Raw genomic sequence first — 27,377 nt, forward strand, 5'->3', positions numbered from 1 at the left:
TAACCTTTCACCTTTGGTAGGAATGTATTTAGCCATGAAGGTCCAAGGTATGAAATTCCCTTTCAGAACCCCTCCACCTGCTTCTCCTTAGTAGCAGTTCTTCTCATATTTGAAGATTTAGTGTGTGTTATTAGTTTGCATCCTTGCTTTTGTTACAGGTACTGGGCTGGATTCGGAATGGAGAATCCATGCTAAATGCCGGCCTTATTACTGCTAGCTCACTTCAGGAAGCTGAGCAGCTCCAGCGTGAGCATGAGCAGTTCCAACATGCAATTGAGGTAGGACAAGTTTCTATCTATCATTTGTTATTACTATGCTGGTGAACAATGTCACTATGACTTGAAGGATTTGCTAGCTAAGATCTGATACTTAAGCTGTAATTTATTTTTATGGTATAAAGTATCATTATATAGTTTCCTGGGGTGAAGTCTGTCACACCAAAAGAACATTTAAGGCTCTCAAGATGAGCTTTTTTCAGAAGGTCATATCTGAAAGTTGACCTTTCATGACAATAGTTGGCTCAGAAATGCCTGAAAAATTGTGAGGAAAGCTAATATGCTCCACATGTTATGGTAGTAAGGCAAGAAGTCATTGAAAAGTCTATTCTACAATATAACGTAAGTCGTTAATTATCTACCACCACTTCTGTAATATTGCCTACCTCGGCCCCTATTTAATGCATTCAGGCCCAATTTTGTACTTTGTTTGCTCCAGAAATAACTTTTCCAACCAGAAGCTCTCAGACTACAGTTTGCTTCTGTGTGCACACCCTAGTTCTCTAAAATTTGTCCTAATCCTGTTTATAGCCCTTCCATCACTTGTGCCTTAACTTTCAGTTCAAAAGGATCATTATATTTTTCCCTTGTAAATGACTACACCTTCTCATATCTGCTTAATTCCCCCACTGCTCCCAAGTTTGGCAGTTATGCATATAAAAGATCAATATCTCCCTGTGTGATCTGGGCTGGTAGCATGCTATGATTTAGAATGATATGCTTTTCAACCTTTGTTCCTTTAAGTCTCTATTTCACAAGGAAATACTGCAATTGCGAGGGAAACTGGACAGGCTGACAGGCCACTTCCAACTACTATTTATTGTATGAGTTTATTTCAAGACATCCAGTTGTAACACCTCACTGTATCATCTGATGCCTCTAGACCCTAACCTGATAGAAAAGCTTAGACACAGAGATTCTGTAGATGCTAGAAGCCTTGAACGTGATGATGATAATCATCATCATCATCAGCTTAAGCAACATACACAAAATGCTGGAAGAACACAGCAAGTCAGGCAGCATCTATGGAGGGAATAAACAGTGGATGTTTTGGGCCAAGGTCCTTTATCAGGACACTTGTTTATTCTCCTTCAAATACTGTATGTTGCCTGACTTGCTGAGTTCCTCCAGCATTTTGTGTGTGTGTGTTGCTCAAGATTTCCAACATCTGCAGAATCTCTTGTGTCTGATTTGTTGCTCTACAGTGAAGTCTTTTCAAGTATGCCTACCCTGAAGAAGTTTAATCCTCTCTTCAATGGGAGTTCAGTGAGATTCTTTTTCACTGCCCTCCCTCTCATTTCTGATAGTTTTGGTCCGAAGTGTCCACTGCTTATTCCACTGTGTGGCACTATGGAGCAATGCACCCATTTAAAGCTGAGATGGTCCTTAATCCGAATCTCTTTAGAAACAGTGTAAATATATTATTTATCCTATGAAAACCTTGTGAGAGTTGACACCATCATGTGCATTGAAGTTTGCTGCTTTGCCCAATAAACTTAAAACATTTTTGGCTGTGGTCATTCATTTGATTTGCGTTTCAATTGACAAATTTCATTTCCCTTCTAATACTGTGTTGCTGCATTAAGCTAGTGTTTCTTGGCTATGTTTTCTCAATTACACTACTGTGCAAAAGTCTTAGACACATGTAATACTGTCCCTAAGACTTTTGCACAGTACTGTTATTAACATATTGGAAAGCGAAGATGTTATCAAAAATAATGAAATGAAAAATTTCTAAATATCAAAAAAATTACTGTTAAGAGCAGTAACAGTAAAAAACTAAATCAAATCAATATTTGGTGTGACCACCCTTTGACATCAATTCTCTTAGGTACACCGTCACTAAATTTTATTAAAATATCGGCTTGTAGGTTGATCCAAGCATCTTGGAGAACTTGCCACAATTCTTCGCAGACTTCGGCTGTCTCACTTGCTTCTGTCTCTTCAGCTAATTCCAGACAGTCTTGATGATGTTGAGATCAGGGCTTTGTGGAGGCCATAACCATCTGAAACCATATCAAAACATCTAGGGTGCCTAAGACTTTGCGCTGGACTGTACATGCCTTCATGTGCATTGAAGTATGGCCTCCAACTCGGATATTAAAATTTGCCTTCATAAGCACCTACACCTATTCTGGTTCATTTCACATTACCAATGCTTTCTTTCTCCATAGTGATTTTATCCAGCTTCCTCTTAATTTTTTTGCTGCTTATTTCAGTGAGCCTTCAGGTTTTTGAGTTAAATTGACCTGTTCTTTGAAGTAAAATTACTATAAAGTTATTTTTTGACAGCAGAAAAAAACACTAGGAATTGGAATCCATTTTAACTTGGGTATGCAGTGTAAATGTACTGAATTTTGCAAGGATATTGATAGTGAGACTGTCCACAGGAGGGATTACTGCATGTGTAATTTGAAATGAGAATCCCATGGCTGCTTTCCAGTACTTGAAGCCTTCTCCAAAATAATGTGAAAAAGTGACTTAAATTGAAACTATTTTATGAGTGCTATATTTGATGGTTTGGGGATAATGTTATGCTTTGTTGCTTGAAGTCTACAAAATATTACTGGTATTCTAATCCATTAATACTGCTTTGAAACATTTCGGGCCTAAGAATCTATTTTCATGCAATAAATTGAAATTGAGATAAATATTTCTAATCAGCCATCCAGGTATCACTTTCAGATTTCTGTGTAAATATTGTGAAATTCTGAGATATCCTGGCTGTGCGACTATCCCTACAGCTAAACTTACCAATGAGCCTGGAGCTGAGTTGTACCTAATTCAAGAAAAGAATTGAGTAGATATCCCATTCAAGTCTCAGCTGTAAATAGGGAAAACTGACTTATAAATAGGGAACTCAGACCTCTGATACTGGAAAAGGTTAAATACCCTATTAATTGCATTTTATTTCAGTATTTTACTCATCTATTAGTATTTTACTATTTTATTTTTTAAATGTTAGTCAAATTTTTACGCTTTTGAATTTTAAAAAATGTTCTGCTTGCAGTCTCTTAGAAGGAAGCCAAATTCATGATAATTTGGATATTATTTCTGCTCTCTTTGAAAGAGGTTTCTATGATTGGCTCTGCAGATGCTCAGTTAAGAACCTTGTCATAATTTCAGAAAAGCCTTAGAATATTGAATGTTGCTGTACAATAAACTTTGTGTCGCAGTGATGTAGTCCAGTAGGTATTAGTTGGAATCCTATCCTGACTGTTTGTTATGGCAACTAGCAGTCTGATTTTCTGTAGCTGTTGATGATCTGGATGAACATGCCTGCCTTCAGTATTATCTGTACCACAGGTGTGTTGCTATTTCTCTGCCTTTACATTGGCCTCCTGCATGACAACAATCCATGGTCTGAAATGAGAAGAAACTGGAGTGGCCATTACGCAATTCTCCCTAGTGGATGTTTTGATTTGTGTGGAGCAAAATGAAAAATGACTGAACAAGTGATTCTCTGTCTTCCATTAATTACCTTTGGCTTGTTTGTTTTAGATCTTTGCTTGATGTAGGTGGCTTGCTCCATTGGAATTTGTAGAGTGCCATTTCATCTTTTGCTCAGCATACTTTGAGCACCATCTGGTAAAAATCAGTGTTGAAGAACAGAAGCACTTTCTTACTCCTCATTTTACCATTCATACAGCTTAATCTGCAGTACAGCAGGACCAAACACTTGAAGATAAAAGGCTGTATGAAACTGACTAATCTAATGTGGCTATCATTCTAATTCATTTATAGTTGTTAATTCATTGTCCTGATTTTCAGAAAGCATTATAAGGTGCTTTGTTTGGTCATCCTAACATTGCAGCTTTTCCATCACCTTTGAATTGTCCATGTCAAGTTGAGAAATATTTCAGTAAGAAGTTTATTATTTGGGATCTGGATTTGTTTCAGTTGAGAACTGTCCTTGAAAAGATTGTTTGCAGTTTACATTTTCTTCAGAACTGGACACTGCCTGAGTTAATTTCAAAACACATTTGGGAAAAGAGTAGTTAAGATACTTCAAAAATAATAAAACTGATTTTAACAAAATTTGTTAAGTCCTTAGCCATTAAATTTATAGAAGAATTTGAAACTATGTTTTAACTTCTCTTCCATGTTTTTTTAACAATAGAAAACTCATCAAAGTGCTCTTCAAGTGCAGCAGAAAGCAGAAGGGCTGCTGCAGGCTAATCATTATGACATGGAGATGATCCGAGAATGTGCAGAGAAGGTGGCTTCCAATTGGCAACAGCTCATGCTCAAGATGGAAGATCGGTTAAAGCTTGTCAATGCCTCAGTTGCATTTTATAAAACTTCTGAACAGGTAAGCAAGCAATACTTCTTTAAAAAAAGAGCATTTGCAAGTGGTATATTTTCTTGACCTAGATTTTCTGTTCATTATTGTGTCCATGTAATGATTATAAAATGCCCTTCATTAACAGGGAGATTCAGAAAGCTAATACAGTATCCCATCCATGAAGTAAAGAAATTTTAAAAATAACCCTACATGAAAATGATATTAAATAACATTAGCATACATTTCGAGGATGTAGATATCACAACATACCTGCTTTGCAATATCAGAACATGATTGGAGTATTTGTTACAGTTTTATCTTTATTGCATAGCCCCCTAACTGGGCTCATATGCAAATTTGGCATGATAGCTACCTCAGCTGACACCTACATAACTCAGCAGCGAGGAGGCCACCTTTCACAAACACTATGTGTCTAGGGTTGATATGATTTGAAGTTTAACCAAACAGAAAAGTTGGATGCTCCGATTAACGGATCCTCGATTGAGCGAATGCTGTGTAAATACTGCCCGTACACAATTATCGGTTGGCAAGAAATAAGAGATTGTACACTACACATAATTCTAAAGAAAATATATTTACTCATTGTAGCTTTATCAAACATTTATTAAGAAAAAGAAAAATTAAAAGGGCCCATTACAGTTAAATTAGTCTAAATGTGCACATGACCTTGGAGCTCATCTCTTCCAAAGGATGGGTATAACTATTACTCACGGCGCTAAGTTCTAATCACCAATCACCAGTAGAGCTTCCCATCTTGGGCTCCTTCATCTCACGAAACACTCCTTGCACTTGTGTCTTCCCATCGGATTAAATCCTATGTGTGTCTCTCCTGATCTTCTCAGCATCTCCCGCCAAAAGACCATGAACATCACCAGTGTCCATCACAAATCTCTCTCTGCACAGCCATCTCTGGAACCTTCTCCCAATTCCCCCATTCTGATTGGCTGACACATTCCCAAGTTGAACAGCATGCCTCCATATCTTTAGCCAAAACCAAAACATTCTACCAGCAGGACACACTGCTCTTACAGAAAGCTACTAAATGAGATAGCCCACAGCATAGCAGTAAAAATCTTAACTAAGGCATTACAGTATTACAGTTGGATTGAGTGCCAAGTTTAAATTTGAATATTTGTTTTAAAGAAAGTATAATTATTAATCATAGGAAAATAAAATCTGAACTATGACTATACCAACTCCATATATATTTTTTCAAATATGGAAAAATTTAGATTTATAATATACACTAGATGAAATATTGAATTTAGATCGTTTTATTCTCAACTCATATGTGCATAGCAAGCTACCACAAGCAAACGTATGATAATAAGTATTTTAGAAATATTGAATAAGCGACACGTACTAACCAATGCACTCAAGATAACTCCCTTGCTCTTCCTTGCAGTGATGCTATGGGTCCACATGAGGGACCAGATGATATGTCAGATGGTGCGAGATCTTAATATTTTAGCGTTAGCCTAGGTTACTGAGCAGCCGGCTAAAGCACAGCTGATAATGTTTAAGCTTTTAAATTTTTCCTCTATGTTTTACAAGTACGAGGCCTCTGATCTTATTTGGGAATATTGACTAATTTGAATTTGCTTCATTTGGATATAAGGGATTCTGCAGATCCTGGAAAGCCAGAGTAACATGCACAAATGCCTGAAAAGTTCAGCACAGGCCAGGTAACATCTATGCACATGAAGGGTGTTGGCCTGAAACATCAACTGGTTATTCCTCTCTATAGACACCGCCGGACCTGCTGAGTTTCTCCAGCATTTTGTGTGTGTTACCCTGCTTCATTGTGAGTACTGATTGATGGGTGTAACCATTGACATCCTCATCTATATTTTAAAGAACGGGTCTAGACAAAAGCAAGTACACTATTATCAAGTATTACTGCTGCAAAAAATATATTTGTAAATTTTAGGGGTGTGATTTTTGGTTGTAATGAACTAATTTCTCCAATCTAGTAAATAGAATCATAGAGTCATAGAACACTACAACACAGAAACAGGTCCTTTGGCCCATCTAGTCTGTGCTGAACTGTTATTCTACTTGCAGAATGCTTCCTGGCCTGCTGAGTTCCTCTAGCATATTGAGTGCATTGCTTTGGATTTTCCAGCATCTGCAGATTTTCTTGTGTTTGTGTTATTCTGCCTGGTCCTATTAACCCACATCTTGTCCCTAGCTCTCCATACCTCTCTCATCCATGTACTTCCAAACTTCTCTTCAATGTTGCAGTCAAATTTGCATCTACCACTTCTGCCATCACTGAGTTCATCAGGTTCCCCGTAACTATTTTACTTTTCACCTTAAATTATGACCTCTAGTTCTAGTCTCACCACCTTAGTGGAAAAAGGGTGCTTACATTTACCCTATCTATACTCTTCATAATTTTGTATATCTCTATCAAATCTCCCATCATTCTCCGATGCTCCAGGGAAGAAAGTCCTAGGAAAACAAATTTAACCAATTAATCTTTATTCATCTAGTTGAAGGTAGTAATCTTTACTTCTTAAAGCTCTTCTGCTTTTGTTTCTTCATGACATGACTGTAAATGATGTATTGGTTGTCCTTGGTAGTTCTGTGTTCTAGTCAGTCGGCTTTGTTCATTAGTTTACAGGGTGGTGCAGGTATGAACGTGCAGTGCTGTTTCTGACTGATTAGTTGTTGAATGAAGAACTTTCTGTTTTGATCCTGGGATTGCTCAGATCATTTGGCTTGGAAAGTATGCCTTAGGAAAGTTTGCAATTTCATCAAGAAGTGTGTCATACTCATTGTACGTCCCTAGTTGGACTGAAGGTGAACATACTTTCACTAGGCACAAACAACATCTAGGATTGTACTGATATTTATATTTGCACCTCACAAGAGACAAGTGACGGTTTCTTCTACAAGAGAGGTTTGAACCATTTCCCCTCAGTCATGTAGCAGTTAGCACAGTGCTTTACAGTGCCAGTGATCACTGATCGGGCTTCTATTCCTGCTGTTGTGTGTAACGAGTTTGTAAGTTCACCCCGTGACTGCATGGGTTTCCTCCAGGTGCTTCAGTTTCCTTCCCTATTCCAAAAGTTGAACGGTTTGTGTTAGTGAGTTGTCTGCATGCTATGTTAGTGCCAGAAGCGTGGCCACCCTTGTGGCTGCTTCAGCATAATTCTTGGATTGTGTTGCTCATTGGTGCAACTGACACATTTCACTTTTTATTTTGGTGTTTTGATATACATTTGAAAATTAAAAAACATAGCCGCATTGTTATCATTAAGCGTGTACGAGTAAATTGCTGGAGATCAGAGTGGTTCAGAAATCTCTTAATTTACCATTTAAATCCAGAGATTACGATAAAATAAGGGCCTGAGCCTTCTCTAGGGAGTAGCTTATCTCCTGCCTTGCCAACATGAGGGCACATCAGAAATTTGATTGATACTTTTCACTTGTCATAGTGTTATAGAGCACTACAGCACAGAAACAGGCTCTTTAGTCCATCTAGTTTGTGCTGAACAATTAGTCTGCCTAGTCCCATCGACCTGCACCTGGGTCATAGCCCTTCATACCCCTTATATCCATGTACTTGTCCAAACTTCTCTTAAATGGTGAAATCGAACCACATCCACCACTTCTGCAGGCAGCTTGTTTCACTCTCATTACCCTCTGAGCGAAGAAATTCCCCCTTCACTGTCTGTTTGAGTATAGCTACATCAAGAATTGAGAAGTGCAGTGACACCTAGAATATTGCAGCTAGATTGACTAATGATTACTACAGATTACTATGTCTTTATCAGCAAATGACAATCATAGAAGTGTCTTTTACAAAAGATCAATCTAGGTATTGCTACAAGTCTTCTGTGAAATGCTTCATTTGATTTCTATGCACAGGTCTGCAGTGTTCTAGAGAGTCTGGAGCAGGAGTACAAAAGAGAAGAGGATTGGTGCGGAGGAACGGATAAGCTTGGCCCAAATTCTGAGTGTGATCACGTGACACCCATGATCAGCAAGCATCTGGAACAAAAGGAAGCCTTTCTCAAAGTACGTGAAACCGTTGTCCATTCAGTTTCATTTCCAAACTGATGTTCACCAGTTGGAGGGCTAGCTATGGTTATGCCAGCAATTTTGGAAGTATGCAGTCAGCCAGTAAGAGTTATGACAGTAACTAAAATTTACATTAAACAGTTCTACTATGACTCCCAAAAGTAATTGATGCCTTTTTCTGAAAAATGTAAATGAAGAAAAGATTCTTGACGTTTATTGCTTTGTACTGATTTTCACCAATAAGCTTCAGCATGTTCCTGTATTATAACTGACTAAAAACTACATTCTTGCACAGATTTCTCTGCTTCTGTTAACAGAAGAGATGCATGTTTACTGCAGTTTCCATCAAAGCATTTCATTTTTTTTGTTTTGAGTGTAATCGTGGCAAAGTTATTGTTCACAGTCATTATTCCACAAACTGTTTTTTATGACCCCGGTAAGAACTGGGAAAGATAGCAAACTAATTATAGAGAAGGTGGAAAGGGATAGCTAGAGTAAAGGAAGTCCCTTTGATAGGGTAAAATATAAGCTTTTGATAATGCCATCTTGTTGATTTGTTAATGGAGGAAGTTAAAGACAAAGGAAACAAATGGAGCACTCTGTAAAACAATGAAAAGTGGGTCAGGAATATGGGAAATGTTCAGCAGATCAGACAGTGTTCGTGGAGAGAGGAGAAAGTACACGGATCAGTCCTAATACAGAGAAACTGAGCTTCCTAAAATCGTCCAATTTAATTTTGTATTCGGAAGTTCACAACGTGGCCAGTCAGAGGATGAGGTGCAGTTTCTTAAGCTCAAGTTTGCTTTGTTAGAATAGTTCAAGAGGCCACAGACAGATAGGGATGGGACATTTAAAGTGACAGGAAGCTTGAAACTCAGTGTTGCCCTGGGAGATTGAATATAGAGGCTCTGAAGAATGGTCACTTAATCTGTGCTTGCCTTCTCCAATATAGAAGCAAACACACAATGAACACCGAGTGCAGTACACTGGAATGGAGGTGATGCATTTGATCACTCTCACTTGAAAGGGCAGTTTGGGTCTCTGGATGGTGGCAAGGGAAGAGGTGCAAGTGTGGGTGTTGCATGAGAAAGTGCAGTGAAAAGGACACTAGTTGCTGAGGATGGAACAGTGAACCAGGTAGTGACAAAGAAAATTAACCCTTAGAATGCCCAGAGGAGAGGGGAAAGTATGTCAGGTGCTGGAATCCAGTTGGAGGACAATCCATTACATATGATATCTGGTGGATTGTATTGTGAGGGGCAGAGGAACTCTATCCTTGCCCTTGGGGAGAAGAGGTTGAGAGCAAAAGTGCAGGAAATAGATGAGATATGGTCAAAGGTTCTGTCAACTATGGTAAAGGAGAAGCTATAATAAGGAAGACATCCCAAAGGCACTTGCATGGACAGTTTTCTCATTAGAGCTGATATTGTGGAGACAGAAAAACCAGGGGAGGAAGGGTAGGAGGAAATATGCATCCAGTTTTTCTATAGAGCTGGGCCAAATGACCAGCACCTATTTCTTGTGTTATTGGAAACACATAATTTACTGCTGCATTTACCTGGTAAGAATCCTTCTGTTTATCCAGGTGAGTACCCTGTGTTATGTGAGGACTCATGGCTAATGTATACACCCAACCCTAGAGACAAGTCACTTCTTGCAAGGGTTTTATAATCAAACACTATCTCTGTCTGTGGGCAACAGTTTAATTACGTATGTGAATGCGGAACAGTGCATATGACAAATGCATTATTCAATTTCTGTACCTAATGTTAGTTGACCTTTTGTTTTATGCAGGCCTGCACTTTAGCTCGAAGGAATGCTGATGTTTTCCTGAAGTATCTCCATAGAAACAGTGTCAACATGCCAGGAATGATGAGTCATGTCAAAGCACCTGAACAGCAAGTGAAAAGTGAGATTTTTATCATTATTGTTGAAAGACTGGGGCTTTCATCTGGGATCAGCAAATCTCAACTGCAAACCATACCTTTGTGATGGCTCCTTGTAAGAGCTGCCATTCTTCTCACTACATCCCTTCATTTCCTGCCTCAATGTTTCCTCATCTCCTTATGTTAACAGGGACACAGTGTGGAGTTGCCCATTCTCTCTTTGACTACATTGGTTTCCGTAGGATGCTGTGGCTTCCTGCTGTATCCTGGAGATGCATTAGTAGATTAATTGGCCACTGTAACTTGCTACTTAGAGTAGGTAGTGACAGAAGTATCAAAAAGGCATTGTTAGGTACAGGCTGAGTAATAGTATGGGGAAAATATGGATAGCAGGAGTGGAATTAATGGGATTAATGTACTGAAGGCCAGCCAAACCAACATTGTATATGGCCTCCTTCCCATCTGTGGTAATTAACTATTTGTAGCCAGTTATTGGCCAGTTTATCTTTATCAACTCGATTAAAACCCTCTTGTTGTCTTGAAAAACTCATTAATTCACTTGCTCTCTGCTCACAGCTAGATTAATAATTTTTCCTCCATTCTTTCTAAATAAAATCCCTCGCATATTAAATTAAAGTGCCTTGAATTGTCCGCATTACTCCAGTAGTAGCCAAAATAGTTATCTAAAAATAAAAACAGAAAATGCCAGAAATAGTCAGTAGATCAAACTGTATCAGTGGAGAAAACAGTGTTAATGTTTCAGGTTATGGACCTTAAATTCAGACAGTGGTATGAAAGGGTCTAGTCACTAGTGTGATCTCTTTTATATTTTATTTATAAATCTAAGAGACATCTTTAAGCTTTTACATAGAACAATACGGCACTGGGCAGGCCATTTGGCCTGCAATATAGTGCCAGTCTTGATGCCAATTTATACTAAATGCCCTCTTCTTGCTTATCATCTATATATCCCACCATTCCCTTCATATTCGTGTGTCCATATAAAAGTTTCTTAAACTCCACCAGACAGGCTGCTTCCATTTATCGCTGATAACCTATTTCAAGCACCTACCACTCACTGAGTTTTTAAAAAATGAAATTTCTCCCTCATGTTGCGTTTAAACTTCCTCCCACTAACCTTAAAAGCATGCCCTTTGGTGTTTGTCTTTTCTACGCTGGGGAAAAGATTCTGACCGTCAATCCTACCTATACCTTCCACAATTTAAAAAAAACCTTTATCAGGTCAACCCCTCACTCTCCAACACTCTAGGGAGAACAACCCAAATTTGTCCAATCTTTCCTTGTAGCTCATACCGTGCATCCTGGTCAACCTCTTCTGCACTCTCGCTGATATTTTGTAAATTTGGTATCTTCATTTAGACACATCGTTAAAGTTCTGTCTGTGCTTCCAACATTTTTTATCTTGCTCTCATTAATATCTATATTCAATCCAAATTCAATTACTTTTCCTTTTATATCTTGGTGTAGCTTCTTTATTTTGTTTCCCATCTTAAACGTTGTGTTGATCCGTTTTAGTGATTTTAAAGCATTTTTTCCTGCACATAGCATCTGTGTATTATGAAAATGTGAACAATCCACGTGCCCACTGACGTCAAATTATTTATTTACTCTCGAGATCATTGGCCACTCTTCGAGCTCGTGTAACACACAGTTCTTGTCCCCACAACTCTCCACTACCACTGTGGTTTTCTTTTCTGACTGGCCTCTTGAACACCTTCTTTGCTCTTGCATCTTCAATTTGTTTGGGCTCAATGCTCTGTGTATATTCTGTATTCACTTTCCTTTTGCAATCTCTTTCATACTACCTCTTTAGGTCTTAATATTTTGTTTATATCCCTAGAAAGTGCTTGGGATGTTTTTCTAGGCCAAGGGTATCAACCTTCCCTGGAATCTGGAATATAGCTCAACTGCTTCACAGAAGCATGAGAGAAAATCTTTAAAAAAACATAAAATTATGAAAAGGATTAATAAGATGTTAAGGAAAGTTGTTTCTACTGGTGAGTGGGATGAGAACTAGGGGGCATAACCTTGAGATTTGGGGAAAAAGGTTTAGAGAGTAGTGAATCTATGGAACTCTGCTCAGAGTAGCAGTAGAGGCTACCTCATTAAATTTAATGAAGACATAGATCGATTTTTGCATAGCAGAAGAATTAAGGGATGTGGAGAAAGCTGGGTAGCTGGAACTGAGTCTTCAGCTGAATCAGCCATGTTCAAATGGTGAAGCAGGCTCGGCAGGCCAGGTGGCTTATTCCTGCTCCTATTTTTTATTTCTTAAAGTTGACCACCCCTCTGCCTACCTGTTAACACTTAGAGATTGGTTTTCTCATTTGCTGTTTCTGCATGTGCATCTGAATAGTAATGTTTTATTTATTTTGCATGCTGCAGACATTCTCAACGAGTTGTTACAAAGGGAGAATCGAGTATTGCATTTTTGGACCATGAGGAAGAAGAGATTGGACCAGTGCCAGCAATTTGTGGTTTTTGAGAGGAGCGCTAAACAGGTATGTAATTTGGAAAAGTGTGTGACAATAAAGAGAATTGTTTTAAAAGACCACATTTATTTTACTGTTGGACAAAAGAAGGAAATAGAATCAGACTTGAAAAATTAGAACCGGTCTGGTTCTTAATGAATTTGGGTTGGCCTCCTTGGTATTCCAGTTTCTAAAAAATTCCAGCAATAGATGCTTTTAATTTTTATTTAAAATCCCTTCAATGTGTTTCAAAAATTTGGATGAAAGTGTGAAAAGGATATACTCCTGCTTCCGCCTAGCAGATGATAGCCTTTTCAACCCTATTGGCTAGGAAAGCCATTTTACTTAAATGGAAGAACCCTAACCCTCCTACTGCCTTTTATTGGCTTTCCTCTATCATGTCCTGTTTAAGTCTAGAGAAAATAAGAAGTCGGACATTGGATACATCCTTTAAATTTGAAGAAATCTGGCGACCTTTTATTCAATATTTTCATATGATCTGATTTTTGTACTTATTCTCTTCCAGCTATTTTTTCAGAACCTTAGATTTGATCAGAGAGTCTCTCTTCTCTTCGTTTTTCTCTCAGAATGGACTGCCCAGTCCTTTTTTTTTCCTGTTTAGAATAGTGAATTTTTTTCTTTTTTTATATTATAAAAATTTCTAATAGTCCTTCCATTCTTCATAAATTGATAAGAGGAGAATGAATTACATTTTTTTTCTCTGTATAATGCATTCTATATCAAATTCATACTTTGTAGATCAACACTATGTGTGATTCTGATATTGTTTATTTTACTTTCTGTATGTACTGTTACTGACATATATACCAGAGATATTCTCCTCTTGTTTGTATACACACTTTTTTTTAATCAATAAAAAGTTTGAAAAAAGAAAGAAAGTGTAAAAAGAGAGGTTTCTCACTTCTTCAATTTCTGCATTTTAATACTTGAGTTACAAATGAGAAATTTCCTTTTAACTAGCTCATTGAAAGAATTCCATAAACAGAATTGAATAATCAAACTTGGTAGATACATTGATTCATCTCAGCAATGAAAAAGTGCTTGACATTCAGCTAAAATATTGCAATATAACTGAGATAATATTACTCAGATTTACACAAAAACCCAGCGCTGTATGCAATTTAGAAATGGTCATATTTGTAGTTGAGCATGATTTATATGCAGCTGTATGGAAATGTGTTATGTATTTATAGACACTGTACCCTGGGTCTTTTGAGATTCTTGGCTATTTAAATTATCAATGTTGAAATAAAGAGCCATAATTCCAATATTAGCAATGTAGTCAGGACTCATTAAAACAACAAAAGAATCCAAGTGTACCTGTTTTGCCTTGATTTTCTTTATTATTAGTTTTGAACTGTCAGCTTTAGCAAACTATAAGCCTTTTCACCTCATCCAAATAATAGCATACAATTTATAGTATTGTAGCTCACTTTAAATAGTAAATGATTATACACTTCACATGCTTTCTGATTAAACTAAAGCAAAGGGGAATTTTTATATCAAAGAGATTTCTGAGGACCATTGATTAGATATTACACTCTAACAAGTCTCGTCTCATAATGTTTCATCGTTCAGAATGAAATCTGTAGCGTACTTGGAACCGCATCCAAATGACTTCAAGAAAATTATGTTGAGAAGTGTTGAACACAGTGTTACTGAAAATTAAAATGAAATATATTATGCCTAGTGTATCTTGGTTCTCGTTTTAATGTGATGTAAGTCTACTTGTGATACAATGTGGTTCAATTATTTGTAGGCTCTGGAGTGGATTCATGATACTGGGGAGTTCTACCTGTCCACACACACATCCACTGGTTCCAGCATCCCACATACTCAGGAGCTTTTAAAAGAGCATGAAGAGTTCCAAATTACTGCAAAGGTAAACAGGAATCTCTGAGTTTGATCACACGTGACTCATTCAGGATATGTGTGAAGAGAAGCTTTGATTTTTTTTTTTGTTTTGCTTTGAACATTGTTATAGCGTCTATTTAATTCTATATGAAAGTAAAAAGCTTTACTCAAATAACAATATCATCGTTCCTTTTTTACTGTCTTAAACAGCCTAGCCTTAATGTTTACTCTTGACCTCTCATGGTATTCACAAAAAAGAAAATTTTATTGTTAGCATTTTACATTTATTCCTGTTTTTTTTAAACAGCAAACCAAAGATCGTGTAAAACTGTTGATACAGCTGGCTGATGGGTTTTGTGAAAAGGGGCACTCCCATGCAGTGGAAATTAAAAACTGGGTTACAGCAGTAGATAAAAGATACCGGGATTTCTCCCTCCGCATGGAGAAGTATCGTGTAGCGCTGGAAAAGGCACTGGGTATTTCAGACTCCAAAGCTGTGAGTTAATGTGACCAATAGGTTTACAATCTGTTTATTTTTAATTTCTATCTTGTACATATTAATTGAGACCCTTCTTTCTCATTCTCTTCATGCAGAGCAAAGACTTGCAGTTGGACATCATCCCTGCCAGTGCTCCTGGTTCAGAGGTGAAACTCCGTGACGCTGCCCATGAGCTGAATGAGGAAAGGCGTAAATCAGCTCGTAGGAAAGAGTATGTTTTGATAACTTTCACATTGTCTCTGAGCATACCAGTTTAAATTATGGAATTGATTTACATAAACCATCTTAATCTTTACCATCATGAGTCGAGACGCAATTTAACTCAGTTTCAAGCAATGCTTATTAATAATCCTGTTTTTCCAAGATAAAGTTGTTCTACCTAGTAGATATGATCAAAAATTGACAACTTAGTGCCCAATTTATGTTAGCAATTTGGCAGATGTATAACTAATGAAATAATAGGCTAAATAGTACTGATGGCCGGAGATTTGGAAGGTAGCAGGTTGCTCAATTAAACAAATAGGTTGCATTTTGCACAGGAATTTTTAGACTTCCATGTATGCACAATTGAATGTGAATATCGGAAACTTCCTGATGGCCTGATAAGTGTGCGTCTGGCTAGACTTGTTGTAAGTCCTGCAGCGGAGCAGTGACTCCCTGAAGTGTATGTTCAAATGAACTTCCCTATTTTCTCCGTAAATTTTTGTGAGGAAGTCTGGAAAAGGACAATGGTCCAAAAATCTGAATGGTATTGCTAATCTTGTGAAAAATATGTGAGGTTAAATGCTTTACTTACATGAATTCATTTTACTTTACAGTATCATTCTTAATTATTTGTTTCAGATTTATTTTAATTATTTTTACATTTTGATACTTTAATAACTCTATTTTAATAGGTTTTAGAAGTCTTTTACTACAGAAACATAAAATTTGTATTGTTGTCTCTCACTCAGTAATCTGCTGTAGCTGTGATGGATTTCTGGGCAAGAGGTTTAGGATAGACTGCTAACTGGGTTTGACTGGTAAATCTGTTTGGTTCTCTGCATCTGGAAAGTCTGAATGCAGGTACATGGTCATTGAGGGGACACAGTCCAGCCACAGTCTGATTCCAGATTGATTCACTCTCTTGAAAATTTTTGAGATTCTTAAAAAGCAAACCCCAGATGTTTTACCTAAAGATGGTTCAGTGTGAGATGGTTAACATTAAAGCATATAAAGGTAATAGTAACAATTCTACATTCTGACAATATAATCTGTGCATGTATCCCCAGATTCATTATGGCTGAATTGATACAAACTGAAAAAGCTTATGTACGGGATCTCCGGGAGTGTTTGGAGGTATGTATCTGGGAACACTCAGCAGATCCAGGAGTGTTTGGAGGTGTGAATGTTGGAAACACTCAGCAGATCAGGCAGGAAAAGAGAAACAGAGTGAAGATTTTAGTTCAAAGACCCTTCTTTGAAACTGAAAAAGTGAGAAGACAAGTTGTCTTGAAGTTGCAGAGAGGATGGGGGCGCAAGGGAGCTGCGGGTGGATATAACAAAGGTAATATCCCTGAAACGAAAGCTGCTGAGTTGATCCTGCGGTTTACAGAGCCATCTGGTTGAAATTTTAATGAGAGCACTTGAGAGAAAACAAAGAAAGGGTCATGATAAAGCTATGAAAAGCAGATCAGAGCTGAAGTGGAAACCTGAAACTAAATAGAGAATGCTGGAATACTAAACATAGTGACACTGTCTGTGGAGGGAGAAAGTACGAACTAACCTTACAACAGGGCTAGACAGTTCTAATGTAAACACAGAAAGACAGTTATCTTTAATTGTTGAATTTGATATTAATTACCGAATACTCAAACTTTCCCCGACAACAAAGTTTTGTCCAAAACTTGGAGTACTGTGTCCAGTTCTGGTCACCTCACTACAGGAAGGATGTGGAAGCATTGGAAAGGGTACAGAGGAGATTCACCAGGATGCTGTCTGGTTTAGAGAGTATGCATTAGGATCAGAGATTAAGGGAGCTTGGGCTTTACTCTTTGGAGAGAAGGAGGATGAAAGGAGACATGATAGAGGTGTACAAGATATTAAGAGGAATAGATAGAGTAGACAACCAGCACCTCTTCTCCAGGGCACCACTGCTCAATACAAGAGGACATAGCTTTAAGGTAAGGGGTAGGAAGTTCAAGGGGGATATTAGAGGAAGGTTTTTTACTCTGGTGAGTGTGGTTGGTGCGTGGAATGCACTGCCAGAGTCAGTGGTGGAGGCAAATACACTAGTGAAATTTAAGCGACTACTAGACAGGTATATGGAGGAATTTAAGGTGGGGGGTTATATGAGAGGCAGGGTTTAAGGGTTCGCACAACATTGTGGGCCGAAGGGCCTGTACTGTGCTGTACTATTCTATGTTCTATGTTCTAAAACTTAGATAGGGCTCATTGGGATGGTACAGGAAGTCATCCTGACAGATTGATTAGAGTGAGAGTTCAATGGGCACTGAAAGGAGTGCTAACTCTTTCTCAGTGAAGAAGTGATTCAGTTGTACTACTTCTATTCTAGCCTTCTGCAGCCTGTGTTCATAATGTTGTTCCCCCTCTACACTAATCAAACACACTGCGTGACTTGTGGAACACCTGCATTCCAGATGACCCTAAACGTCCTGTTGCCTGCCCCCTAAATTCCTCATCTTATTTTCACTCTGATCTGTCGATCTGGGGCCTCCTGTACTGTCACATTGAGGCCCAGCACTAACTTAAGGGGCATCACCTCTTTTCTTTTCCCCCTTTTGGGCACGTTGCAGCCTTCTGGACTCGGTATTGAATTCTGTGACTTTACATAGCTTGACTTCCAGCTTGTTTCCTTTAACTTCCTTTTACTCTCCATCTGGGAGTGGAGGATGTGCTCAGTTTAATCTGCTGGGATTGTCTCTTGCTCTACATTTCATAACTCCCATATTCTTTTAGCTGTTTTCTTATCTGCTTTCTAACTACTCCCATTCAAACATGGACTGAATAAGCTTGTTTATACCTTATCCACATGGTCATCTTAGTTCAGGAGTTTCCAACCTGGGGTCCATGGACCCCTCGGTTAATGGTAGGGGTCCATGGCATAATAAAAGCTGACTTAGTTTTATCCAATTAGAGACTTGCCCCTTCCACCCCCTCCTTGCAGTTTTACAAACTTCTTTTTTCATGCCGTTTTCAGTTCCGATGAAGGGTTCTGACCAGAAACACTAGTGTTTCTTTTCCCTCAGATGTAGCCTGACCTGCTGTTTCCAACATTTTCTGAATTTTGCTTCAGGCTGTTTAAAAGTTTTGAAAATACTTGCTCATAAGATATTTGCTGCTACTTGTAAAAACAAAACATTTCACATATTAGCCAGAAAAGGTGGCTCACCTGAGGACTGGGAGAAATTCAGAGTCCAGCAGAGGAGGACAAAGGGCTTAATTAGGAAAGGGAAAAAAGATTATGAGAGAAAACTGGCAGGGAACATAAAAACTGACTGTAAAAGCTTTTATAGATACCTGAAAAGAAAAAGATTGGTTAAGACAAATGTAGGGCCCCTACAGACAGAAACAGGTGAATTGATTATGGGGAGCAAGGACATGGCAGACCAATTGAATAACTACTTTGGTTCTGTCTTCACTAAGGAGGACATAAATAATCTTCTGGAAATAGTAGGGGACAGAGGGTCCAGTGAGATGGAGGAACTGAGGGAAATACATGTTAGTAGGGAAGTGGTGTTAGGTAAATTGAAGGGATTAAAGGCAGATAAATCCCCAGGGCCAGATGGTCTGCATCCCAGAGTGCTTAAGGAAGTAGCCCAAGAAATAGTGGATGGATTAGTGATAATTTTTCAAAACTCTTTAGATTCTGGACTAGTTCCTGAGGATTGGAGGGTGGCTAATGTAACCCCACTTTTTAAAAAAGGAGGGAGAGAGAAATTGGGGAATTATAGACCAGTTAACCTAACATCGGTGGTGGGGAAAATGCTAGAGTCAGTTATCAAAGATGTGATAACAGCACATTTGGAAAGCGGTGAAATCATCGGACGAAGTCAGCATGGATTTGTGAAAGGAAAATCATGTCTGACGAATCTCGTAGAATTTTTTGAGGATGTAACTAGTAGAGTGGATAGGGGAGAACCAGTGGATGTGGTATATTTGGATTTTCAAAAGGCTTTTGACAAGGTCCTACACAGGAGATTAGTGTGCAAACTTAAAGCACACAGTATTGGGGGAAAGGTATTGATGTGGATAGAGAATTGGTTGGCAGACAGGAAGCAAAGAGTGGGAATAAACGGGACCTTTTCAGAATGGCAGGCAGTGACTCGTGGGGTACCGCAAGGCTCAGTGCTGGGACCCCAGTTGTTTACAATATATATTAATGACTTAGACGAGGGAATTAAATGCAGCATCGCCAAGTTTGCGGATGACACAAAGCTGGGCGGCAGTGTTAGCTGTGAGGAGGATGCTAAGAGGATGCAGGGTGACTTGGATAGGTTAGGTGAGTGGGCAAATTCATAGCAGATGCAGTTTAATGTGGATAAATGTGAGGTTATCCACTTTGGTGGCAAAAACAGGAAAACAGATTGTTATCTGAATGGTGGCCAATTAGGAAAAGTGGAGGTGCAACAAGACCTGGGTGTCATTATACACCAGTCATTGAAAGTGGGCATGCAGGTACAGCAGGCGGTGAAAAAGGCAAATGGTATGCTGGCATTCATAGCAAGAGGAGTCGAGTACAGGAGCAGGGAGGTACTACTGCAGTTGTACAAGGCCTTGGTGAGACCACACCTGGAGTATTGTGTGCAGTTTTGGTCCCCTAATCTGAGGAAAGACATCCTTGCCATAGAGGGAGTACAAAGAAGGTTCACCAGATTGATTCCTGGGATGGCAGGACTTTCATATGATGAAAGACTGGATCGGCTAGGCTTATACTCGTTAGAATTTAGAAGATTGAGGGGGGATCTTATTGAAACATATAAAATCCTAAAGGGATTGGACAGGCTAAATGCAGGAAGATTGTTCCCGATGTTAGGGAAGTCCAGAACAAGGGGCCACAGTTTGAGGATAAAGGGGAAGCCTTTTAGGACCAAAATTAGGAAAAACTTCTTCACACAGAGAGTGGTGAATCTGTGGAATTCTCTGCCACAGGAGACAGTTGAGGCCAGTTTATTGGCTATATTTAAGAGGGACTTAGATATGGCCCTTGTGGCTAAAGGGATCGGGGGTATGGAGGGAAGGCTGGTACAGGGTTCTGAGTTGGATGATCAGCCATGATCATACTGAATGGTGGTGCAGGCTCGAAGGGCTGAATGGCCTACTCCTGCACCTATTTTCTATGTTTCTAAGTTACCCTCCTCAACAATGTTTTCTTTCTAATCTAGACATATCTTTGGGAAATGACCAGTGGGGTCGATGAAATTCCACCTGGGATTGTAAATAAAGAGCATATCATATTTGGTAACATGCAGGAAATCTGTGAATTTCATAATAAGTAAGTATGCTTAATATGCTTAATGTATGTTTCAACAGTGAAGTATAATGAGATGTAAACCATACATTGTGTTTCAGAGAAATTGAGAATAGAAATACATGAATGTTCCTGTGTTGTTCTGCAAGAATATTAAATACTTGCTTTGAGTAATTGATGTAAAACCTCGCTCTGTGGGATCTTCTGCCTTATGTGGGTGCAAGATGAAGGCCAGCCCAGCCCAAAGGATGCAAAATCTGAAAACAGTTGGCTATGTCGCAAAACATATTAAAAGCATCTGAATTTTGTATTGGGTTTTCTGGGTAGTGCATAATGTTAATCACCGAATCAAAGCAAGTTTACAGCATGGTAGAGAGAAAAAAAGAAAAAGATATAAGATTAGCTTTCTTTGTTACATGTACGTCAAAACATTGAAACATACAGTGGCATGCAAAAGTTTGGGCACCCCTGGTCAAAATTTCTGTTACTGTGAATAACTAAGCAAGTAAAAGATGAACTGATTTCCAAAAGACATAAAGTTAAGGATATCACATTTCTTTAGTATTTCAAGCAAGAAAACTTTTTTTATTCAGGCCAAAATTCAGCGTCAGAAGTTTGCAAAGGAACATCTAAACAAGCCTGATGCTTTTTGGAAACAAGTCCTGTGGACTGATGAAGTTAAAATAGTAGAACTTTTTTGGCTGCAATGAGCAAAGGTATGTTTGGAGAAAAAAGGGTACAGAATCTCAAGAAAAGAACACCTCTCCAACTGTTATGCATGAGGGTGGATCAATCATGCTTAGGGCTTGTGTTCCAGCCATTGGCACGGGGGACATTTTACTGGTAGAAGGAAGAATGAATTCAATTAAATACCAGCAAATTCTGGAAGCAGATATCACACCGTCTGTAAAAAAGCTGAAGATGAAAAGAGAATGGCTTCTGCAACAAGATAATGATCCTAAACACAGCTCAAAATCCACAATGGACTACCTCAAGGGGTGCAAGCTGAAGGTTTTGCCATGGCCCTCACAGTCCCCCGACCTAAACATCATCGAGAATCTGTGGGTAGACCTCAAAAGGGCAGTGCATCCAAGACAGCCCAAGAATCTCACAGAACTAGAAGCCTTTTGCAAGGAAGAATGGGCGAAAATCCCCCAAACAAGAATTGAAAGACTCTTAGCTGGCTACAAAAAGCGTTTATAAGCTGTGATAGTTGCCAAAGGGGGTGTTACTAAGTACTGCCATGCAGGGTACCCAAACCTTTGCTTCGGGCCCTTTTCCTTTTTTTGTTATTTTGAAACTGTAAAAGATAAAAATAAAAAAACTTTTCTTGCTTAAAATATTAAAGAAATCTGTCATCTTTAACTTTATGCCTTTTGGAAAGCAGTTCATCTTTTACTCGTTTAGCTATACACAGTAACAGAAATTTTGACCGGGGTGCCCAAACTTTTGCGTGCCATTGTACATTGAAATGCATTCTTTGTATCAACAACTGACACAGTCCAAGTGTGTGCTGGGGGAGGGGACAGCCTGTCAATGTCACCGTGCTTCCAGTGCCAACATAGCATGCCCACAACATACAAACCATAACCCTAATACCTTTTGGGAATGTGGGAGGAAGCCAGAGAAAACCTAACTGGACACAGGGAGAATGTACAAACTCTGTCATCTCTAAGAGAAGTCCAATTAATCTCACTCCCTCTAACCATCTATTTTTTCCTCCTTTCCAGTGTGATTTCTATATTGAAATAAACCTCTGAATACATTATAAATTTGTAGAGCATTTTTAACATGTAAAGGGTCCATGAACAGTTATTCATACCAAACAAAATTGTGTCCTAAACCACTTTACTTTTAGGTTAAGTAGGTGAGTTTTAAAGATGATCTTAAAATGAGAGGAGAGAGATTACAAAGAATAGAAATTTGGGGAGAGAAGTTCTAAGCCCAGGGTGTTGGCAGTTGCTGTCAACAGTTGGTGAAAAATCGAGAGAAAAGCAGAATGCTGGAAATGGGGAAGTGCTGAGATCTGAAGGATATTATATAGATGGAGAAGAGATGGATGTGGAAATGGGAGGGTGGGTATTGATATCATCAGAAAGTTTAGATGCAAAGATGAGAATTCAAAATTAAGATGCTTACTTGCTGACCTACATAGGCTGCAAGGTTTAAAAAAGACAATTGGTTAAGAGGGGTTTGCAAGAGTTTCGACCCAAGTTCCAGCTGACCTCCAATTTTGGAGATAGACCAAGGCAAGAACTTTATTGGAGTGATCATCAAACAGTAAGAATGAATGTGAAATGAGCTTTAAACAGCAGAAGAGCTGAAGAAAATGGAGGTGAAAATAACACATGTGATGTGATGTGATGCTTATGTCTTGATCTAATGGTACCAAGCATTGTTCAGTTTCAGGCAGATGCCGGAAAAGGGATGGAGTCAGTAGCTAATAAATTAAATTTGTAATTGGAAGAAAAGGTGTTTATAGTTCAGTGTAAATTAAGAATTGTGATTTGATTTTTTTTTATTTAACATTGTTTCCCTCTTCTGCAAACTATTTATAAACTATCCATCAGAATTTATTCATCATATTGACATTAATGCTATTTGAATGATGCAATGGAAGCAACATTTTTAAGGAGTTTTATACTCTTAAAAATATCTTCACAGTTTATTTCTGAAGGAGCTGGAGAAGTATGAGCAACTGCCAGAAGATGTGGGTCATTGTTTTGTAACCTGGGTAAGTCATTTTTCACTCTCAGGAAATTATTTTCATCAGATAAAACCTTTGGCAATTGAGTTGTATATATTTATAGTTAAAATACATAAGTAGTTAATACATAGTTAAAAACAGCATAAAGGTAATATATATTTCATCACAAAACAAAACTCTGAATGTTAGAATATTAAACCCGTATTGGATTTTCATCAAGAAAGAACCAGTGTTGCAGTTGGCTTGCCTGTAGCTCATATAACACATCTATGTATGCAAACATATTAACTGTAATCTGAAAAGGTTCAATTATTTTTGTACTCCTTGAAGGATTAATTGGTTAAAGCAGTTAGCATTGAGATTGTGAACTGTAGCCTCTGTCCTGTCATACAGTGAAAGAAGAATCCACAAGCCTGATCATTAGATAGTGACTTTTGATTTAATGGCTACTTGCATCAGGGAAGTCAGGATTATGCTCGGCTGTGATGTCTCAGGCCCAATCTTTTTACTACTTTCCATGTCACTTCATGTCAACTTATTCAATTAGTTCCAGAAGATGTTGATGGGTATCTTTTGTATAAGCAGAATCTATAAATGGGAAATGGAAGGAAGCTTTTTTATGTGCCTCTCAATAAAATGCCCATTTACAAAACTCTGCATTCATAAATGACAGTAATGGAGGTAAAGATCTGCTCAGGTATTAATTTAATACCTGTACTTCATCCAGCGATTTGGACCTCCTCAGAACCATTTTATTGATACCAAACCCAACTTGTCCTTCACTTCCCAGATCAATGGTCCGTGCCTATTAAGCGCAGCTTTACATTGAACCTGCAGCCATGACATGGTGTATTTGTTTCTACAGAGTGTATTTATCTTTAAAATCCTGAACACTTTTATTTATGGGTAGCCAGCCCAACCTGACCCGACCCTAGCACCCAGGACTCAGAACATAATTACAACTGATCCATTCTGAGTGAGACATGTCTAATTGCTTTCTGTCCACCTTAATGGGGGAGCTTAACTCTGATGAAAAGCGCAATGTACAGTGATGTGATCTGAAGGAATAATTTTAGATGATTAGTTGGAGGGGCTGTACAATTGAGGCAATTTACAGTAGCCAATTAGCTCAACAACTAACACACGTTTGGTATGTGGAAGGAAACTGAAGCACCCGGAGGAAGCCAACATCATCATGGCGAGAAACTGTGAACTCCACACAGACAGCACTGAAGATCGGGATTAAACCTGGGTCGTTGGAGTGTGAGGCAGGAGTGGTGCTGTCTCAATTCTTAAAGGGAACATCTGAGGTCATGCTACTGCATTAAGACCAAAACAATGGTCCCTTGACCTCCTAAGCCATGAAAGAACTATTTACAGTTTACATATCACAACAACACAGTCAATGAGCCACTGAATTCTCATTATTTTAAAGCAGCTGAGAAGGAGTGAAGAAATCGGGTAGAAAAAGTCGGTTTTTTTTCTAAACACTGCTCGGGGAGAAGGGTCTGCACTGCGCAGGCGCGTGACATAGCGCGCCAAGGTTTAAAAAGTAGACCACCATATACAGCGGCCATCGTCGGAGTGGACTGAGTCAGAGTGGGACGGCTTTGGCTCAAACAGGCTTCGGCGAGAGCAGGCAGAGGCCAGGGTAGGTTCCGGTAAGTTTTTTGTTCAGATTGTTTAGTGCAGTGAGAATGCCAAGCAGGATGTTGGAATGCTCCTCTTGCAGGATGTGGGAAGTCAGGGAGCCCTCCGGGGTCCCTGATAACGACACCTGCAAGAAGTGCATCCAGCTGCAGCTCCTGACAAACCGCGTTAGGGAACTGGAGCAGGAGCTGGATGACCTGCGGATCATTCGGGAGAATGAGGAGATTATAGATCGTAGCTACAGGGAGGTAGTTATGCCAAAGGAGCAGAGGACAGGAAATTGGGTCACTGTCAGGCGAGGGAAGAGGAAAGGGCAGGCAGAGCAGGGTTCCCCTGTGGCCATTCCCCTCAACAACAAGTATACCGCATTGGATACTGTTGGGGGGGATGACTTACCTGGGACTAGCTGCAGTAGCTGGATCTCTGGCACTGAGTCTGGCTCTGCAATTCAGAAGGGAGGGTGGAAAAAGAGGAGAGCGGTAGTGATAGGGGACTCGATAGTTAGAGGTGCAGATAGGAGGTTCTGTGGTCGTGACAGAGAATCCAGGATGGTTTGTTGCCTCCCGGGTGCCAGGGTCAAGGATGTCTCTGATCGATTGCATGACATTCTGAAGTGGGAGGGTGACCAGCCAGATGTCGTGGTGCACATCGGTACCAATGACATAGCAAGGAAGAGTGAAGAGGTCCTGGACAGTGAGTATAGAGAGCTTGGTAGGAAGTTGAAAAGCAGGACCTCAAGGGTGGTAATCTCAGGATTGCTACCTGTGCTAGGTGCCAGTGAGGGTAGGAATAGGATGCTCTGGAGGAGGAACAAGTGGCTGAGGAACTGGTGTAGGGGGCAGGGTTTCAGATTTCAGGATCATTGGGACATTTTCTGGGGCAGGTGGGACCTGTACAAGAGAGATGGGTTACACTTGAACCACAGGGGGACCAATATCCTTTCAGGGAGGTTTGTTAGTGCTATTGGGGAGGCTTTAAACTGGATTTGCAGGGGGATGGGAACCAGAGTGTCAGAGCTGACAGTGTGGCTGGGGTGAAAATAAATGATGTTGAAAGTTTAAGCAAATCCGCTGATAGAAAGGTTGTGAGTGGTGGTAAAAATCTTCTGAGGTGTATATATTTCAATGCTAGGAGTATTGCGGGGAAGGCGGATGAGTTGAGGGCGTGGATTGAAAGGTGGAATTATGATGTTGTAGCAATTAGTGAAACTTGGCTACAGGAGGGGCAGGACTAGCAGCTTAATATTCCAGGGTTCCGATGTTTCAGATGTGATCGAGGCAGAGGAATGAAAGGTGGGAGAGTAGCGTTGCTTGTTAGGGAAAATATTACAGCAGTGCTCAGGCAGGACAGATTAGAGGGCTTTTCTATTGCGTCCTTATGGGTGGAGCTGAGAAACAGGAAAGGTATGGCCACGTTAGTGGGATTGTATTACAGACCACCCAATAGTCAACGAGACTTGGAAGAGCAAACCTGCAGAGAGATAGCAGGCAACTGCAGGAAACATAAAGTTGTGGTGGTAGGGGATTTTAATTTTCCATACATTGATTGGGACTCCCATACTGTTAGGGGTCTCGACGGCTTAGAGTTTGTAAAATGTGCTTAGGAAAGTTTTCTAAATCAATATATAGAGGGACCAACTAGAGGGGATGCAATATTGGATCTCCTGTTAGGAAACGAATTAGGGCAAGTGACGGAAGTCTGTGTAGGGGAGCACTTTGGTTCCAGTGATCATAACACCATTAGTTTCAATTTGATCATGGACAAGGATAGATTTGGTCCTAGGGTTGAGGTTCTGAACTGGAAGAAGGCCAAATTTGAAGAAATGAGAAAGGATCTAAAAAGCGTGGATTGGGACAAGTTGTTCTCTGGCAAAGATGTGATTGGTAGGTGGGAAGCCTTCAAAGGGGAAATTTTGAGAGTGCAGAGTTTGTATGTTCCTGTCAGGATTAAAGGCAAATTAAATAGGAATAAGGAACCTTGGTTCTCAAGGGATATTGCAACTCTGATAAAGAAGAAGAGGGAATTGTATGAAATGTATAGGAAACAGGGAGTAAATCAGGTGCTTGAGGAGTATAAGAAGTGCAAGAAAATACTTAAGAAAGAAATCAGGAGGGCTAAAAGAAGACATGAGGTTGCCTTGGCAATCAAAGTGAAGGAGAATCCAAAGAGCTTTTACAAGTATATTAAG

At 39.3% G+C, this 27,377-nt stretch overlaps 1 protein-coding gene across 6 annotated transcripts in view; it reads left to right on the plus strand.

Moving 5' to 3' along the window:
• LOC134357872 (triple functional domain protein) overlaps positions 1 to 27,377 on the plus strand; it is a 345,138-nt gene that overhangs the window by 178,546 nt on the left and 139,215 nt on the right. For all 6 annotated transcript variants that reach the window (XM_063069603.1, XM_063069602.1, XM_063069598.1 and 3 more), the window contains exons 16-26: positions 159 to 278; positions 4,396 to 4,587; positions 8,458 to 8,607; positions 10,405 to 10,519; positions 12,903 to 13,018; positions 14,769 to 14,891; positions 15,171 to 15,359; positions 15,458 to 15,573; positions 16,634 to 16,700; positions 20,747 to 20,856; positions 23,497 to 23,566. In XM_063069603.1, coding sequence (XP_062925673.1) covers positions 159 to 278; positions 4,396 to 4,587; positions 8,458 to 8,607; positions 10,405 to 10,519; positions 12,903 to 13,018; positions 14,769 to 14,891; positions 15,171 to 15,359; positions 15,458 to 15,573; positions 16,634 to 16,700; positions 20,747 to 20,856; positions 23,497 to 23,566 — 1,368 coding nt within the window. The remainder of the gene's footprint in view (positions 1 to 158; positions 279 to 4,395; positions 4,588 to 8,457; positions 8,608 to 10,404; positions 10,520 to 12,902; positions 13,019 to 14,768; positions 14,892 to 15,170; positions 15,360 to 15,457; positions 15,574 to 16,633; positions 16,701 to 20,746; positions 20,857 to 23,496; positions 23,567 to 27,377) is intronic.

Source organism: Mobula hypostoma, chromosome 17, assembly GCF_963921235.1.
Source record: "Mobula hypostoma chromosome 17, sMobHyp1.1, whole genome shotgun sequence".
Taxonomy (NCBI): Eukaryota; Metazoa; Chordata; class Chondrichthyes; order Myliobatiformes; family Myliobatidae; genus Mobula; species Mobula hypostoma.